The sequence below is a fragment of the Eschscholzia californica genome, unplaced genomic scaffold (assembly GCF_041429995.1).
Source record: "Eschscholzia californica isolate CP2 unplaced genomic scaffold, dmEscCali1.0.p SCAF_2, whole genome shotgun sequence".
Lineage (NCBI taxonomy): Eukaryota > Viridiplantae > Streptophyta > Magnoliopsida > Ranunculales > Papaveraceae > Eschscholzia > Eschscholzia californica.
The window spans coordinates 65,459,779-65,477,483 of record NW_028238309.1 but is presented as its reverse complement, the minus strand read 5'-3'; the positions used below and the strand labels follow the sequence as shown (position 1 = coordinate 65,477,483).

At 37.9% G+C, this 17,705-nt stretch overlaps 1 protein-coding gene across 1 annotated transcript; it reads right to left on the bottom strand.

Moving 5' to 3' along the window:
• Positions 1-3,944: 3,944 nt before the first annotated feature.
• On the bottom strand, positions 3,945-8,529 carry LOC147560414 (subtilisin-like protease SBT4.4). The gene is made up of 10 exons (XM_086659275.1): positions 8,375-8,529; positions 8,113-8,204; positions 7,793-8,039; positions 7,085-7,583; positions 6,892-6,986; positions 6,597-6,809; positions 6,388-6,499; positions 6,080-6,293; positions 5,466-5,991; positions 3,945-4,971 (listed from the first exon to the last, which is right to left on the bottom strand). Exons 1-10 carry the CDS (start codon positions 8,452-8,454, stop codon positions 3,945-3,947), a joined length of 3,105 nt encoding a protein of 1,034 aa, XP_086515401.1. The 5' UTR covers positions 8,455-8,529.
• Positions 8,530-17,705: the final 9,176 nt, after the last annotated feature.

Genomic DNA, 17,705 nt, shown 5'->3' with positions numbered 1-17,705 from the left:
CAGCAGTAGTGGTGTTAGGTGGCTTGAAATCAACATTCCAACTCTTTCACGATTTAAGTTTGCAGGCGTTTTTCCTGAACATTTTTCTATCATCAATGGAGAGAATCTGATTGAAGTTGCACTTGACTGTATTAGTATTGACTTGAAACAGATACAGATCCTCCGCATTCTCAAGGATCTCCGCATTCTCAAGGATCTTCGTCATGTCAAAATTTTAAAATATATATATATATATATATATATATATATTAGGTATTGTTGGAACCTTTGGCGGTACATTCTATATTGTCTGAATCTGACTCGTCTGAGTCTATAATGTGTGAATTTGAATAATGAGTATGAGTTTTCCGATCAAAATAGTTGTTTTAAGTTATGTAGGTTTTTTTGGCCAAACTTATTTTATGTTTGACTCAAACGTGCTCAAAATCAGCACAAGATAATCATTTTAAGGGCTCGATAAAAGATACTAACATTTTGAAATTTGACTCAAATAAATTCAGATCTGAGTCAGGTTTCACATCTTACCGAACAAATTACTTATTTAGTCATTAATCCTGAAATATGTGCGTACAAGTAGTTCGTAAGTTTATCTGGTAGGATACAAAATTCATAAGCCTGTGGAAGTCGTATAAATGACACAAAATGCATTGTCATGTGATTCTAGAAGTCTTGTCTCGATTGGTTGTTGTTGTCGGGTGAAAGCTAATTGACAAATCACAATTTTGAAGGTTCTAAGTGAAAATGGTATGACGACAATGCCTAGTACATTCAACAACTTGAGGCATTTAACGGTAAACCCATGGTCAGATCATAGCAGAATTCCTTGTCTACCAGGCTTATTAAGGAGTGCTCCTTTTTTCGGGACTCTCTCGATCCATTTTGTTCATGTAAGTATCAATTAAACATGTTAACTGATGGCGGCCATCCAACTAGTGGGCCTCTCGACCAGTTCATTAGTGGGCCTAACGGCCAGGTTACTATAAAATACAAATCTCTTTGATTGCATCTTCTTCTTGTTGTAGAGCTTTAAATAACAGTAAGTGAACCAACTGAGAGAATGAACCTGCAGGTAGACAATAAAACAATAATGGTGGAACAGAGGCACGAGTTGGACTCACTATCTTGAAGACTTCAAACGCCCTTGCTACCGTCGAATTTGATATTGTTTTTGCAGTATGTGAGCGAAGCCTTACGATTCAACTGTTCCTTGTCAAAAACTGAAGAAGCAAACTTCAATTCTAATATTCAATTCCCAGAGCCGGAGCCGGAGCCAGGGTCGGGTAAGGTAAGGTGTGCCTCTAAAAAGTGATGGGTCTTTCCTCCGGAGAGCACTATTGTAATCCCAATGGGCCACACCCCTTACACCCGACTTTCTCCATATAAACTCAAACTAGTTTTCTCTTTGAAAGATGTGGGACAAAACACTTTTGTTTGAAGTTTTCATTTCTATTTTAGTAAAGAGGATGAAAATGTTTTACACTTTGTTCTATAAGTGTTGTTACTATAAAATTGTATTTTGTTTGTTTATGGAAAAAAAGTTCCCTCCGAAAGGGTGGGCTCACTTTATTCCAAAATAAAAGCTAAAGATTATATTTTATTCAAACAAAACTAACAATCCCCCACATGAATAAAATTAGAAGAGATGAATAGTAGAAAAGACTACGAGGCATTGTGTATCAGCGAAGGTGTCGTTATGACTTAAACATTTGCTTTGTGTTGGTTCGTTGGGACTACTAGTCGTTCAGTGAACATGATGTTCTTGAACCGAACTTCTGTTTTGTAGACTCGATTAACAAACCTCACACACAAGTCCTCTAATTTCTGTCAAGATCATTTGGTTGTGCTCGTTACCGGCCATGAGCATATCCTAGTATTCGTGAGTGCTCTAGAGAATAGCCAAATTTTCATAAGAAGCGGCTCCACTTCCACACTCATATAGGTGAGTCCATCAAGGGTGTCCTGTTCCCCCCACTTGGTATACCTAAGCTATAGATCTCATCCGCCACATTGAACATGTACACTTTCTTTGTCATAGGGGTGGATAGGAGTTTTCTCCGTTGAGTTTTCATAATCTATCATCTACAATTTAGTTGTCCTATTGAACCAAAGTAATGGGATCTCCAATTCCAGAGTTGGGTGTCCGTCATAGATGATTTACTCTGATATAGGCTTTATCCCCATCCCCTCGACGTTACATTTACAACATCTCTCGGTAATCCTTTCGTCAAAGGATCTGTCAGGTTTTCCTTAGATCTCACAAAATTTATGGAAATTACTCCATTAGCCAACAATTGCTTAATCGAGTTATGCCTTCGGCGAATATGTCTAGACTTTCCGTTGTAGATGTTGTTTTGAGCTTTAGCTATTACAACTGTGGAATCATAATGAATCAAAATTGAAGGGATTGGTTTAGGCCAATTAGAATGTCATCCAAAGAGCTTCGCAACCATTCAGCTTCTTCAGCAGCTTTATCAAGTGCGATGAATTCATACCCTCATAAATTCCACATATTCTGATTGAATTGAACCTCGGATCTCAAGGATTTTGAAGTTTGTGACAACCAAATGGTAGTGCCATTTTAAAAAGTTTACACATAATAATGATATCAAACTCAATTTCAACCGTGTCACTAAAACGTTGCAGTAAACCCTATAATGTTTCTAGAGGGTGAAGTGGTGGTGTTAGGGGAAGTTAATTTTTATGTATATCACACTTGAAAAACAAATCTCTTTCTCAAAAGAAAATCTTGATCTCCTTCCCAAGATATAATCAAATCCTGATTTTAAATCTAAGGGATTAAGTATGGGCAATCAACTCATTGTTGTTTTCTTTCTTCCCAAAGTTAGGGCTTTTGATAAGTTTATTCATTCCTTTATCAATTCTGTTAGGTTAACTACTATACTCTGATTTCACTAGTTCTGTTAATATGTACCACCAATTTCTTGCATGTTTGAAGGAATGGAACCTTAAGGCGAGAATCCTCATGAAGATAAATAAGACCTCTTGCTATCCCACCTTAGTAGGAGTGTACTTATCAACAAGACCTCATGGGTTGTGAATTATCTTTAAGGATTACATTGTACTAAACCATATACCTTAAGAAACTAGTCTGTGTTATTTGAGAATTTAGTAGAAGAAGACCCATTAAAAATAGCTTCTCTCACAAGATCATTCATTAACCCACCTAATACCTTGAGAATTTATAGAGAAATATGGTTGATTTGAATATCTCAACATACATTCATCATACCATATTATTGCTTTCTTAGAGTTTGGACATCTATAATATTGTGTGATCTCTTTTGATGCTATTTCAACATGTTCTTGACATTTTTCTTCTGTAATGTCACCTCTACACTGAAATGACCCGTAAACGGTATCTGGGCCTCGACCGGCTATGGCTTTTCGATACCCATTCTTGATAATTGTCTTGTTGTTTGATGTAGATAGAGAAGGAAGAAGGAAGTTTATGAGATTGGTTTGATATGTACTGTTAGAAGTGTAATTAGCTCCATAACATGTATGATGATTGTAGATGGGCTGTTAGCTCCATAACATGTGTAATCTTGATCTCCTTCACAAGATATAACCAAATCCTGATTTCAAATCGAAGGGATTAAATATGGGCTTCCGATGTGTAATCAATTGATAGACCTCATTATTGTTTTCTTCTTAAAGTTAGGGTTTTTGACAAGTTTATTCATTCCGAACCATCATTTATGTTAGTTAGGTTAAGTACTGTTACTCTGCTTTGACTAGTTTTATTAGGTAAAAAATGTACTACCAATTTCTTGCATGTTTGAAGTTTAAGAGTAGGGATAGAAGGAATGGAACTCTGATTTCATTATTAGTTTATTTGATTAAAAACTTATACGACACGTCGCGAAGACGACAATGTCATTACATCATGAATTACTATATAAAAGATGACTCGAGAGAGATCACTAGGGATGGGAATGACAATCCTCCGGAGCCCACGAAAGTCTTTGTGCTCCTAAATCATACTGGAACCGGATATCCACCTGCTGAAGTGTTCCAATAATGGTGAAGTCATTCATCTGGCTAGGAAGAATAAGAAGGCAGTAATAGCCTTCCGTACCATCATACTTAAACACAGTATCTGACTTCATTATTAGATCAGCTTCTTCTTCGAAATGGAACGTAACACTCGGGACTTCGGCAGCATAATCTTGAGGTATCTTGAAACATAAATCTATATCATGAAGCCCCGGAATCGGTGTGAGCTTATCACCGAAATGCTCTACTATAGCACTCTTGAAAACTTTGTAAGGTTCCTCAGCAATGGTTGTAAAAGCATATCCGGAATCTATGAAGCACCCTCCACGTCCATCTTCTCCCATATCGAAAGTACCCGGAGGGAAGTTCAACCTCCGGTTACCAACACTAATGTCCAAAAGCTTCAGTCCGTACAAGTCTGGCTCAGAGATCAAGGTTATAAATGGAGTCGATTGAACACTGCCTTGAAACCTAACTTTGTCACCGAATGTTAGGTAACTACGAGCGTCTTTGTGTTTCATTTCATCTACTAGACAGTAAGAGAATTTCTCTGTTTCATCTCTCATTTGAGATATCAATGACACAATACCTCTGCTCATACCCAGAATACCATCTATATCTCCTTCAAATCCGAGATCACTACTTGCTGTAGTACAGCCAAATATTGTATTCAGTAAGGATTCATTGTTATCTCTGGAACTAAGTTTTTCTGTACCGAGGTAACCTAAAGAGTTTCCCTCTAAATACTGAATGTTGTATTTGCATTCTCCGTTGTCGCATGTGTATTTCGGTTTTGTACAACGAGGGTGGTCACATGGAAGAGTTCGGAAAGTGGTGGATTGAGTTGGATCGAAAGTTGGTGTTCGAAATTGAGGAAAACAGTTTGGCTCACAAGCTTTACATTGGGTCCAAATTTTCTTAGTGGGATTGACAAATTTTGTAACAGAATACTTGCTACATCTAGCAATATTCTTAGTGGGATTGACAAAAATATGGATGGATGGTTACTTCCTGAATGATTCAATAATCTTAGTGGGAATCTTCTGAGAGAAGCTTATGTCAATAACGAGTCTTGGTACGTAGTTTTTGTCCTAACACATTGTATATCAAGAGAGCCATTTTACCTAATTATATGTAATTAGAGTATCTCAGTGGATGAAAATAATGAAATCATTCACATATGATTGTTGTTGTGTATCGCACGGGGAACTAGACATCTAAAAAGAAACACGTAGATTTTTGTTAAGATTACTAATAAAAAGAAAAGTTCGCTCTATACAGAAATGGGTCCGTAGAGATAAGATGTTGTAAGCGGAGATAATTAGCTACTTAGTGTCAGAAACTTTTGTAGAGATAAAAGAACAGGACAAAAGTATATTGTTTATTATTCAACAGAGATGAGTTGGTACAATCTAATTTGCTAATTGCTTGGTTGTGAAGAAATAAACTGTGAATAGATGACAATAGGACTTCTCACACTGTGAACCCCATCCGACCATTCCAGTACCGAAGAGGATGTAACATCTGGACCTAATTCTTTCCCAACGACAGTCACAATAAAAGACTTTTTCTCGTTCAAGGAGTTGAATGACAAAACACTAGGGTTGACTGTCACCTTAACCCTCTCATCTGAATATCTGATCGTCGCATTATATGTTGAACTAGCTAAACCAACATTTGTTACAATCCTTGTAAAGTTCAAGTTGACTGCCTCATTTGCTTCAACATGAGCACCCAACGAGGGATAGTTGAGATCCCTTGGCGTTCCTCTGGCACCAGTACTTTCGGGACAAGTACTATTTGTTATGAGTATAACTTTGGCTTTGTCATAACCAAGATCACATAGCATTTTGACATAGTCTTCTGGAAGTGTTTCATAAACAAGACCAGGATTAGCAGCTTTCACAGGATCAATGTGACCAGCACCATAAGCAAATTCACCTTCTTCATTGTTGGTCCTATTCATTGGCCAAGCTAAAAAAAATCAAACAATAGTGAGTAAATATAGACTTCAAGTACCCCACTCATACGAAAGAGGAGGACTTCAATTGATTATACATACCAGTAGTCATAAGAGCAGATTTAATTGCAGAAGGAGACCATTCAGGATGAAAAGTTTTGACGTAAGCTGCTGCTCCCGTTGCATGAGGACACGACATTGACGTCCCGGATAATATACTGTACTTTACCTTTCTTTCATCTCCTTCTACATCCGATGGATTCGCGGAAGGTGAAAACCCAGCCAAAATGTCAACACCAGGGGCAGTTATATCTGGCTGTGGTTAGATTAATTTAATCGTTAAACAAAAATGAAAAAGACAACATTCGATGATACTACATATGTATATATGTGCGTGACGAAATACTTACCTTGATAATATCAGGTAAGTGGACATTCGGCCCACGAGAAGAGAAAGAAACAACTACAGGAGCTTTCGAATCTTTTATAGACTCACTTTTCAAAATAGTTCCTACAGGGTTTCTGCAATCAGTGGAGAAAAGAGATAACATATAAATTAGATGGCCTTCTTTTTGTATTATACATTCATATTCACTTTATCGAATTCAAATGGACTTACTTGTCGGATTGAATATAAGACTTAACATCTACACCACTTTCGTTCCCTAAAAGAGTTGCTGGTAGAGGATAAACCCAAGAAAAATCGCGTTCGTTAGAAATCATGATTGTTCCTAAAGCTTTGTCGAGAGCTTGTTGACCTTTGCTTTCCTTATCACATACAACAATCTTCCCCTGCACTAAGTTTCTGTCTACACAGCCGAATTCACAACTCCTGGATTTTCTCAGTAGTATTTAAAATTAACATAAAATTCTGTTTTATAAATAAAACCAAATTCTTTAGTAAAATAAATTACCGAGCAGCTGCGGCACCACACTTGCTCGAAACTTCTGCCCCATATACAAGTGAAAATTTAGTTCCATTCAAGGTGAAAGAATTAACCCCGGTACCCTAGCCACCACATATGAGCAATTAAATTGAACATTCTTTGTTAACCTAATAGTATTTAAGTAGAATTTCACATATAACTAATAGAAGTTGAGGCTTACCACGACTGTCTTCCCATTTCCTAGCACTACCTTGTCGATTATCCGACGATCTGTACTACTTGCTGCTACACTTAACAACCAAGGTGCAGCACTGCTTACACTTTGTGGTTTTGGACCATCATTACCAGCTGACTGTGACGTGAGAATGCCACTCTTTATGGCATGGAAAGAACCAATGGCAATTGGGTCCACGTCAAAGCCAGTCGACTTAGATAACCCTACAGAGATTGAAATAATGTTGACACCGTCGGCAATTGCATCATCGAACCCAGCTAAGATTTGGGCAGCCGGGCACCTTTTTCTGTAACAGACCTTGTAAACAGCAACTCTTGCTGAGGGTACTGCACCCCTTGCATTTCCCTTGGCCAACTCAAAGAAGCTTGCATCTTTTACGACAGCACCGGCTGCAATTGATGCAGTATGTGTACCATGTCCTACTAGGTCCTTAGCGGATCCCATGCGAAGTTTCTCGGAATAAATTCTTGCACCAATGAGCTTGCTGAAAGTTAATTGAAACAAAATCATTAAGCTATAATTAATTGATTTATACCTAGGGAAACATTACTTGTTTTTACTCGTAGTCTTATTAAAGCGCCAGCCAGCCAGCCGGGTGGACCAAATATTGACTAAAACCCTAAGTGAATGTAGAAAATGTCTAATATTGTAGACTAACGTAGAGCAAGTAGACAAGGGTGTAAAGATAATTACTTGTTGCAGGTGAAATTTCTACCACCTTCACAGACACCCTTCCATTTCTTAGGCGGTGGACCAAATCCATCATCTTTGAAACTCTCCAACTCTGGCCAGATTCCAGTATCTAGTATACCTACAATTGTGTCGCTTTCGACAGTAGGATTACGTTTCACAGTCTCTGATAATCCCATAAAATCCCATGATCTCGTTGTATGAAGTTGAAGCATTCGGTTTGGGAAAATAGACACAATGCCTTCCTTGCCTAGAAAGACAAATATTTACTATTATTATTAACCAGAAATGAAATTTAATCTTCTCCTCTAGCTATAAGTTACCAGAAAGTTTTTGAACTTCTTGTTCTGTGAGCTTTGCTGCAAATCCATTGAAACTCCTTTTATAACTTCGGACAATAGCATCTTCCACCGAGCTATACAATTATTAGTATACAAAACAATCATATCAAGGCCACCAAAATTAGTCTTGTTTTTTTTTTTTTCTGATAGAAAGTCTAATATTGACGAAATGATGTCTCATAATATAACCGATCGACTGAAAAAATCCTCACTTATTTCTAGCCTTAACTAATAAAGTACGTACCTTCCCTCGAGAACTTCTTCAAGAATACTATTGTGGTGAGATGTTGGAGAGTATTCCCTACTAGCTGGAAGGCCACCCATGTACACAATATATACCTTCCTTTCATCAGTAATAGCAGCATCACAAACAATGGTTATAATAGACACAACTAAGAACATAATGAAACTCTTAGAGAATAAAAGAGATGGGCTTAAACAGTTAGACCCCATTCTTGATTCTATATAATGAAATGGATGATGGGGGTATTTGTGTTTATATACACAACTTGAGAATATCCAAGTCAAAGATGTAAAATAAATTGGATTACTGATTGTGCTAGATATAATCTTATGTCTATAGAAACTTGAGGCAGATTTATACTATTTTAATTAATATTCCTAAACTAGATTATTTTGTGAATAGAATATTATCTTTTATAATTTGTTTCTCTAAAATAATAACTTTGAGATATGCAAGATATTGTACTATTTGATTGAGAAGGAGATATTTTTTCCACTTTTTAGTTTCTATACTTCACCAATAAAAATACAAAAAAATAATAATCAAGGCTCTTACTAATATGATTTGAAGATTCCTCAACAAAATATATATATATATATATATATATATATATATATATATGATTTGAAGAATTTTTATAAAGGGCAATTGCGTGCTCACGCCAAAATGTCATACTAATATTGAGGGAACTATTCCAGTTTTATAAGTATAGAAATGTGATAATGCGTCAAAGAATGTAGTCGTAAGAGCGAAGGATCATCTCAGAAGATCAAAGAGAAACAGGGATTCTTTTAGAACATTAAATATGAATTAAGGACTGAAGAGAGAAGTGTTGGTAAGTGTTAGTTTATATAGGCACTCTTTGTGCTTGTATATATGACTCACTCGTGGGCAATGTAATTAGAAGTTAGTTAAGAACATATTAGTTTGTTAAGAGTTAGGTGATCCGTTCATAACTAACTTCACTTTCTCTCTCTAGCTTTTCTCTCTCTCTAAACCTCTCGACTGTGTAATTTCTATAAATAGAAGTATTGTAATGATCTAATCTTCAAGAAAGTAATAAAAATCTTCTTCTGGCTTTCATGGTATTGGAGCCCTGGTGTGTTTTTTTTTAAATCATCGAATTCATGAAAACCCAAATTAGGACTAAAATCAAGCAAGACATTGAATTCAAAATTGAAACTTTTATTATCAACGAATCAGAGATACAATTTTTGACACAGAAAAGAGTTGAAGATTTGTCATCAAGGAATCAAAGAGTTAATCTTTTCACCTGTGGAGAATTCAGGAGCAATTCTCCATCCTCAAACACAAAATATAAACCCTAATTCAGGTCAGTATTCTCACAATGCTAATATTACTAGTCTTATTTCGGCTAGATTGGATGGTTCTAATTTCTTGGTTTGGAAAGATCAAATTGAAAATGCCCTAATTGGGAATGATCTAATTTGCTACATAGATGACACATATACTGAACCCTCTCAACTTATTGTTCTTGATGGAAGAGATGTGGTTAATCCAACCTATCTTCAATGGCCATTAAAGGCACCATTACTCATTCAATAGCTTCAGATATCTTAGGATGGAAAACAGCTAGAGACATTTGAACCTATCTTGAATTAATATATCTTCAAGAATTTGAAGCTAAGAAATCTTCTTTGAAAAAAAGCTTCAAACAATAAAGAAAGGGTCTGCTTCAATCTCGAATACCTAAGCAAGGTAAAGAATCTGGCTGATTCTCTTGTGCAGTAAATGACCGAGTTAGTGATTCTGAATTGTCTAGGATAGTACTTCATGGTCTTGGTAAAGAATACTCCCAGTTTGTCATTACTATCCAAAATAGAGAAGGTTTGAACTTTGCTAAACCGAGGAGTTGACTTATTGACCATGAACATTGGTTAAAAAAGATGATGATAATGAGGCCTATTTTGTGAAGAGATTTCCAAATAATTAAGGGTATGGCAAATCATCATTTTCAAGTCAAAGACTATTAAACCAAAATCAAGTTCTTGATTCTGGTTCAAGATTTCAACAAAAACAAAACTCTCCTCAAGTCAGAAACAATTTCTTTGACTACACTACTGTTCCTTGTGTCATTTGCTATAAATGGGGCCACACATCCAGACAATGTCGAATGAGCTTTAAAGACTTCTCAGACCCATCTTCCTCTTCTACCAAACCTCCACGTAGAAACTTTGCACATTTTCACTTGAAAGAATTAGAAGAAGAGGAGGAAGATGGGGATAAATTTGTAGAATCCCAAGATGTAGAAGAAGAGCAAGCTCATTTTGGAGCTTTGATAGGAAACCATAAGACTAGGGGTGTACACGAGCCGAGCTCTTAACGAGCTGCTCGAGCTCGGCTCGACTATTGCTCGTGCTCGACTCGAATATTAACGAGCCCGAGCTTAACACGAGCTCAAAATCAAGCTCGTTTACATAAACGAGCCGAGCTTGAACATTCTTCAGTGTATCACGAGCTACTCGTCAACAACTCGGTTAACATACTCTTATAATAGTATAGTACATAATTACGTATTAGTATTGAAACTTGTACATGAAATATCAACCATTAAAAAATTATCGGAATATGAATCATTAATCATTATTATTGTATGTGACAAATGATCATTGAAGTATTTTGATGATTTAGAAAGTTTTAATTTGAAGTATTTTGATAATTGAGTTTAAAACAATGCGAGCTCGAGTTCGAGCTCGAGCTCTTTCAAACTTATACGAACCGAGCTTGAACAAGTGGACAATTACTCGAACGAGCTCGAGCTCGACAGTCAAATACACGAACGGAGCTTGAACATCTTACTACTCGGCTCGACTCGACTCGACTCGAGTACACCCTTACACAAGACTACATCTTTATCTACTGAACAGATAAATTTGACTTGTGTCAGTGCCAAACATGATAAATGGATAGTTGACACAGGAGCTACAAGTCAGATGACACACTCAAAGACAAACCTTCATGCTAGTACTCCCTATAATGGTGAAAATGGAGTTATGATTGGTAATGGCCATTGTTTAGATATTAACAATACTGGAAAAGCTACTGTGCTAGGTGGTGAACACTCTTTTCAGCTTAAAAAGGTACTATATGTTCCAACTATTCAAAAGAACCTGCTGTCTATTTCAAAATTCACCAAGGAGAATTTTTGAAGTGTTGAATTCCTACCTTGGGGTTTTCTTATCAGAGACCTATGGTCTAAAGAGGTTCTTGCAGATGAACCTATGACAACCAACTTATACAATATTGACTTCAGTATGAGCATATATCCTGGTTTAAAAGAGGAAAATTTTGAAGAAACATACGCTGCTACTGCTCCAGTTAAGGTTTGGCATAATAGACTTGGGCATCCCTCAAAAGAAATTATTCTAACTTTAGAAAGGGATTAGAAAGTTCAACTTTCATCAAAGGAGTTGAATAACATTTGCTCTTTGATGCACCCGAAAAGGTTGCACACCCAAGCGGAGGTATCAAGTAGTAATCCGACAACGCCGGGATCGATCCAAGGATAGGAAGGTAGTTTGGATATCGAAAGGGTCTCGTTCAAAGGTTTAAGTATCACAACTAACTTAGACTAAGGCGGAAAAGAACTATGATAACTGGGGGGTTTTAATTGAATAAGCAATAAAGAAAACAAACAAAACTAATTAAACGATAAAAGTAAACGGGCGAGAGAGATTCGAGAGAAGATTCGGAGGAACAAGAGTCGGGGAACAACAAATAAGAGAGGTGTCGAAGTCCGAGAATCCAATTTGGTGAACCTACAACTATGTACGGTCCAATCGAATGGATTGATGTAAATCTAGTCTCGATTCCTAAGGTGGACGTTCATAAGCACTACGTATATCCAGAGATAATACTTAGTCAAACAAACTTCCTAAACGATTAAAACCGAATCATCGAAAATGTCGTCTAATCGCCTAACTATGTGAAGTGCATGACAAAACACATGAAAAACGATTGAAACAAGTAACCGAAATAAGAGAACATCAATTTATTATCAAACACATTAAATTATCACATACATAATCACAAATTCATCGCATTTCATCTCATAATCGACACACTAAAGTAAGCTAAACATGGTGAATGAACAATAAATGAAAGGAAAATGATGAGAGAATCCCCCTTTTTCGATGTGGTTCAAGGCTCGGTTCGTCGGAAAATTTGAGTAGTTAAGGTTCAGCCGATCCCCCCTTAGCAAATTTCTGGATTTCCCCTTAACAGAGCATAATGGGTGTCCCTGAGCAAAAATCAGATCTCCCCATAGCGACCACCATCATCTTCTCCATTTATCACAAACCACCATTAAAGCTTCACCAAGCTTTTTCTCTCTAATCAATTTTAACCCACACACCAAATCAAACACATGGGAAGCAACATCATGACATGGGAAGCAACATCATGACATGGGAAGCAAAACCCCTAAGGTTTCCACTCAAGAAAATGGTCGGAAGTTCTTGAGAAATCCGGCTAGAAGATGATGAAATCCGGCCAAGAAAATGGTGGTCCGGCCAAATCTCAAGCATCCCTAGCCACAGCCGCGCGTCCCGTGCATGATCTTGAAGTCCCGAGCTGCTGGAAGCTACTATCCACGACGTCCCTGTTAGAAAGGTTGTGAGTCTTAGACACTCAATTAAAACTAAAGTCGAATATCGAATAACACGAAGATGAACAACTTTGTAGGTAGATTTACACTTAGAGATGAATTACTTACAACTTCTTCTCTCTAAATAAGGAGATAACAATTATGAACAACCTCTCTCTTATTCTGGGAGATATATTATCAACTCTCTCTTTACTTAAGGAAAGACAAGTATTTAGAAGAAACTAAACTCTCTTTCTAATACTAACTCACTTTCTCTTCACTTGACTTGCTTATGAGATGGAATGGATGGGATGATTTTGAATTGAAGTTCTTCATATCCTTTTATAGTGTTGGAGGAGAAACATGGTGTGAACACCTCAACAAATGAGGTGTCTCACCAACTCATGGTATCCTCTTGATAAATTGCCACCTCAAATGGTAAGAGACTTATCACCAAGGTGAGATGTCTCATTTACAATAGGTGGTTCATGTTGTTTGACACCTCACATAGCAGTTGACACCAAGAGCTTGGTTGATGCCACCTAAAGCTTCAAACAAAGTAGCTTTACACCTCATCACCATTTTCAACATTCTCCCACTTAAAGTTACTTTTGTTTGTAACTTCTCCATCCTATCTACTTTGCTCTTATGCTGCTCACGTTTTCTGCTAGGCCGATGGAGGATCGACACCATATAATGTGACTCCCCGTGCTCTAACTAGCACGACCACACCCCGACAATCTACAGAAGAGCCGAAAATTCGGCAGCACCTCCTCTGTAAATCGAACCGGTCGTACCTGTAACCTGTCATGGCTCAACCAACATAAAGAAACAAACCCAAAAACAAGCGGAAGCAAACCACCATGACGTCTACACAAGTCTGCAACTAGCGAACTATATACACCACCTTGCATAGGTTCAAAAACATTCTATATACAACCTATGTATTAGGTATATACATATATATATTGTGTGAGTGTGGAAAATACAAAATATATGTAAAGTTGCCCAAAATCCCAAAAGATCAAAAAGCATGCCGACGTGCAGCCTATCCTTAGCAATCCATTACTAAGAGAGGTATCTATAACCACTGCCACACGCCACAAAAGCACTAGCACCTGCAACTAACACACTGGTAGGGGGTCAGTACTCACCGACATGAGTAATCTGGTAGAGGAGTCCAAAAGCAAACGACGATAAAACCCTTTTTCGCAAGAAAAACATGCACAATACATATATATATCAACCCTACTCTAACATACAACAACACCCATGGTATGCTCCTCAATCAACAGAGAGTTACCCAGAGAACTCTATAGTACTTTGGCTAGTATAGTCCCATACCGGCACTAACCAAGGTACTCAAGTTCTCTCGAGAAAGTGACTTGCCCCTAGGTAGGTAAGCCCCTCTCCCACTAGGCGACTCCGCAGTCATTGAAAAGCCCACCTATAAATATATACGCCTAGTTTAGCTAGATACGTTTTTGATCACCGAGTTCGAATAAGAGAGCCGTCCCCCACTTACCATGGAAGGACCTGAACCTCATTCTCTTCGGTACCCTAGCATGCAACTATTTTATCTGGTTTTGGAAAATTGTTTAGTCTCTCGAAAGTAGAAGTGATATTCTTTTCTTGTGAAAACATCATTCACCCGCATTCTCAGTCGATTCGGAACTCGCCCGTTATGCCCTCAACTGAGATAGACTTTTTAAAACATTATTTATCTTGTCACACAGAAGTGGCACACAACACAGAGTCATATCATAACGTGCAGAGGGATCCCAATCACTAAATCAGTCGGGCGGTCCGAGGTGTGCAGCCTCTGAGCCCCGAGGGTAAGAACAAACAGGCGTACAGTCCAATTGAGCGGTCAAGGGTAGCAAATCCCTGAGCCTCGAGAGTCCAACCTAAACGAGAATCTCGGCCAGCTAGTGGAGCACTACAACTGCCAAGATCCTCATCACTCGTCTCAGTCCACTTCACCAATCACATATAACATACGAACTCTTTATGTTTGTAAAACATCGATTATCAAAATTCATTTCATAGAAGGCAGTTGTAAGATGTAACCATCACATTAGGAAGAAAGGTTCCGACACCAATTTCATAAAAATCAAAGACTAAAATCATGCAGATATGATCTCCTACTCTATTCATAGTGATGCATGCGTATCTCATAGTTCTAGTATGATTCTATATGTATCATATATATATATAAAAGAAATACGAGGGCTCCCCTACCTAGTGGTGCCAAGCTCCGCCCTGGGATACGACGTCTCGAGTAGTATCACGCTTCTCGCGAGTCGGCTCTCCCTCTGACAAGGAAGAACAAGAACAACTTAGATTCTTCTACAAGAATCATGAGAATATAAGATAAAAACCACGAAAAGAAAACAAGAATACATAAACAAACGTGTCAGAGTTCGACTCATCTTGCACTCTCTCGACTTCGGGTGACAAACTACCAACCACTTACTCTAATAATCCTAAACCCAATCCTTAGCAATACTTCCTATTACTCTTAAGTTCCTTAATTTACCCGTTTTATATCCAAGTATTCCTAGTTTGCTTAACTTAATGCGAAGCCGATGAAATGCACATACTATCTCAAATCCTTTCGTTAAGTCTACTTGTCGGGCGTTACTCGTTCCATCACTTATACGGTTGGAAAAATATTCCCATCCCCAAACCTTTAGGCCTTAGCATCTCTAACCATTTCCAAGCGAATAACCTCAAAACGAATAAAATAACCGCAGCAGTGCGTCAATCTTTCCCTAATGCGCACTGTTCACTCTAACAACCATAACTCCCTCATCCGAACTCGAAAATATTACCACCATACCATTCTGGAATCGTATCGAAATGAGCTACAAGTTTGTGGAAGACTATAAAAGCTTTCGAACTACTGATATTGTGCTACCCACTGCTGATGCATACGATACTCAAGACATCTCTATCTTCTTTGCTTCACTGCTAGGACGCATACTTGAAGATAAATTGAAATTAATAAGAAGAGGGGTAGAGATTGACTTACTATCTTGTATATTGAAGCGTCGCAAGATTTTCTTCAAGTAATTTTCTTGAGAAAGCTAAATCTTCCTATTACTTCTGTCTCGGTGAATTTGCATCCCTAGAATCTTGTTTGCTGGTCCCAAGTCCTTCATTTCAAATCCCCTAGCCATTTGAGCCTTCAAATTTCTAATACGATCTTTGTTGGGGCCTGCAACCAACATGTCGTCTACATACAACAGCAAAATTATAAAATCGCCATTACCAAATCTCTTGTTGTAAGTACAAGGATCTGCATTAAGTCTGTTGTATCCTAGGCTCGTAATGAAAGAATGAAATCTCTTATGCCAACATCTCGGAGCCTGTTTGAGACCGTATAGAGATTTGTTCAACCTGCAAACCAAGTTCTCTTTTTCTTCAAAACCTTCTGGTTGGAGCATATAAATTTCTTCTTCAAGTTCTCCATGAAGAAATGCAGTTTTCACATCTAACTCCTCCAAGTACAAGTCATATGTAGCACACATCGCCAGGACTACCCGAACTGTTGTAAGTCGTACAACAGGTGATAATATCTCGTTGAAGTCGATACCCTCTTTCTGAGCAAACCCTTTTACTACTAATCTAGCACGATACCGCTCTACTTGGTCATTGCTATCTCGTTTGATCTTGAAGACCCATTTGTTTCCGATAGCTTTTCTTCCTTGTGGTAGATAAACAAGATCCCATGTATTATTTTTATGGAGAGTTTCTATTTCTTCTTGCATTGGCGCCATCCAGAAGCTTCTTGACCTTTTATAGCCTCATGATAAGTTGAAGGTTCTCCATCTTCCGTTAGCAGACAGTATGCAATATTCCCTTCCATAAAATAATCTGAGTGCCAAGTTGGTTCTCTCCGCTCCCGAGTTGACTGTCGAATTAGTGGAGTTTCAGTCTCATCTTTTTCTTGTTCTTCGTGCTCTAGTTCCGCTTGAGAAGAATTTTGATCTTCTTGTTCATTTCTAACATGAACTGTACTTTGTCTTCTGTACTTTGTCCTTGTGGGCAGTGGGATCCCTAGGCGGTACCCCTTCACACCATCAACATACCCTAAGAAAAAACATCTTCTAGATTTCGAATCTAGCTTTGATGTTTCTTGGGTGTTGTACATCACGTACACTAGACTTCCAAACATATGTAAGCGAGAATAATCAGTTGGTTTACCTGTCCACATTTGCATTGGCGTCTTTAGATCAATTGCGGTTGATGGAGACCGATTGATCACATAGCACGCGGTCTTGACTGCTTCTGCCCAAAAGGATTTGGCCATTCTTGCAGCTCTCAACATTGCTCTTGTTCTTTCTAACAAGGTTCTGTTCATCCGCTCTGCTACTCCATATTGTTGTGGAGTGTACGCCACTGTGAACTGCCTTTTGATGCCTTCTTCTTGATTGGCATCATTTGCGCTTTGGAAATTTTGAAAACTGGAAATTCATCTGCCTTCCTCTTGATTGGAAACACCCAACATCTCTTGGAGTAATCATCAATTAAAGATACAAAGTATCTTGCACCTCCTAGGGATATAACCGGTGATTGCCATACATCAGAGTGAACAAGTTCTAAGATAGTTTTGCTTCTAGCATTTGAACTACTGAACTTCAATCTGTGCTGATTACTAGTAACACAATGCTCACAAAATGGTAAGGAAACATTTTTGAGCCCTGGAAGAAGGTTTTGTTT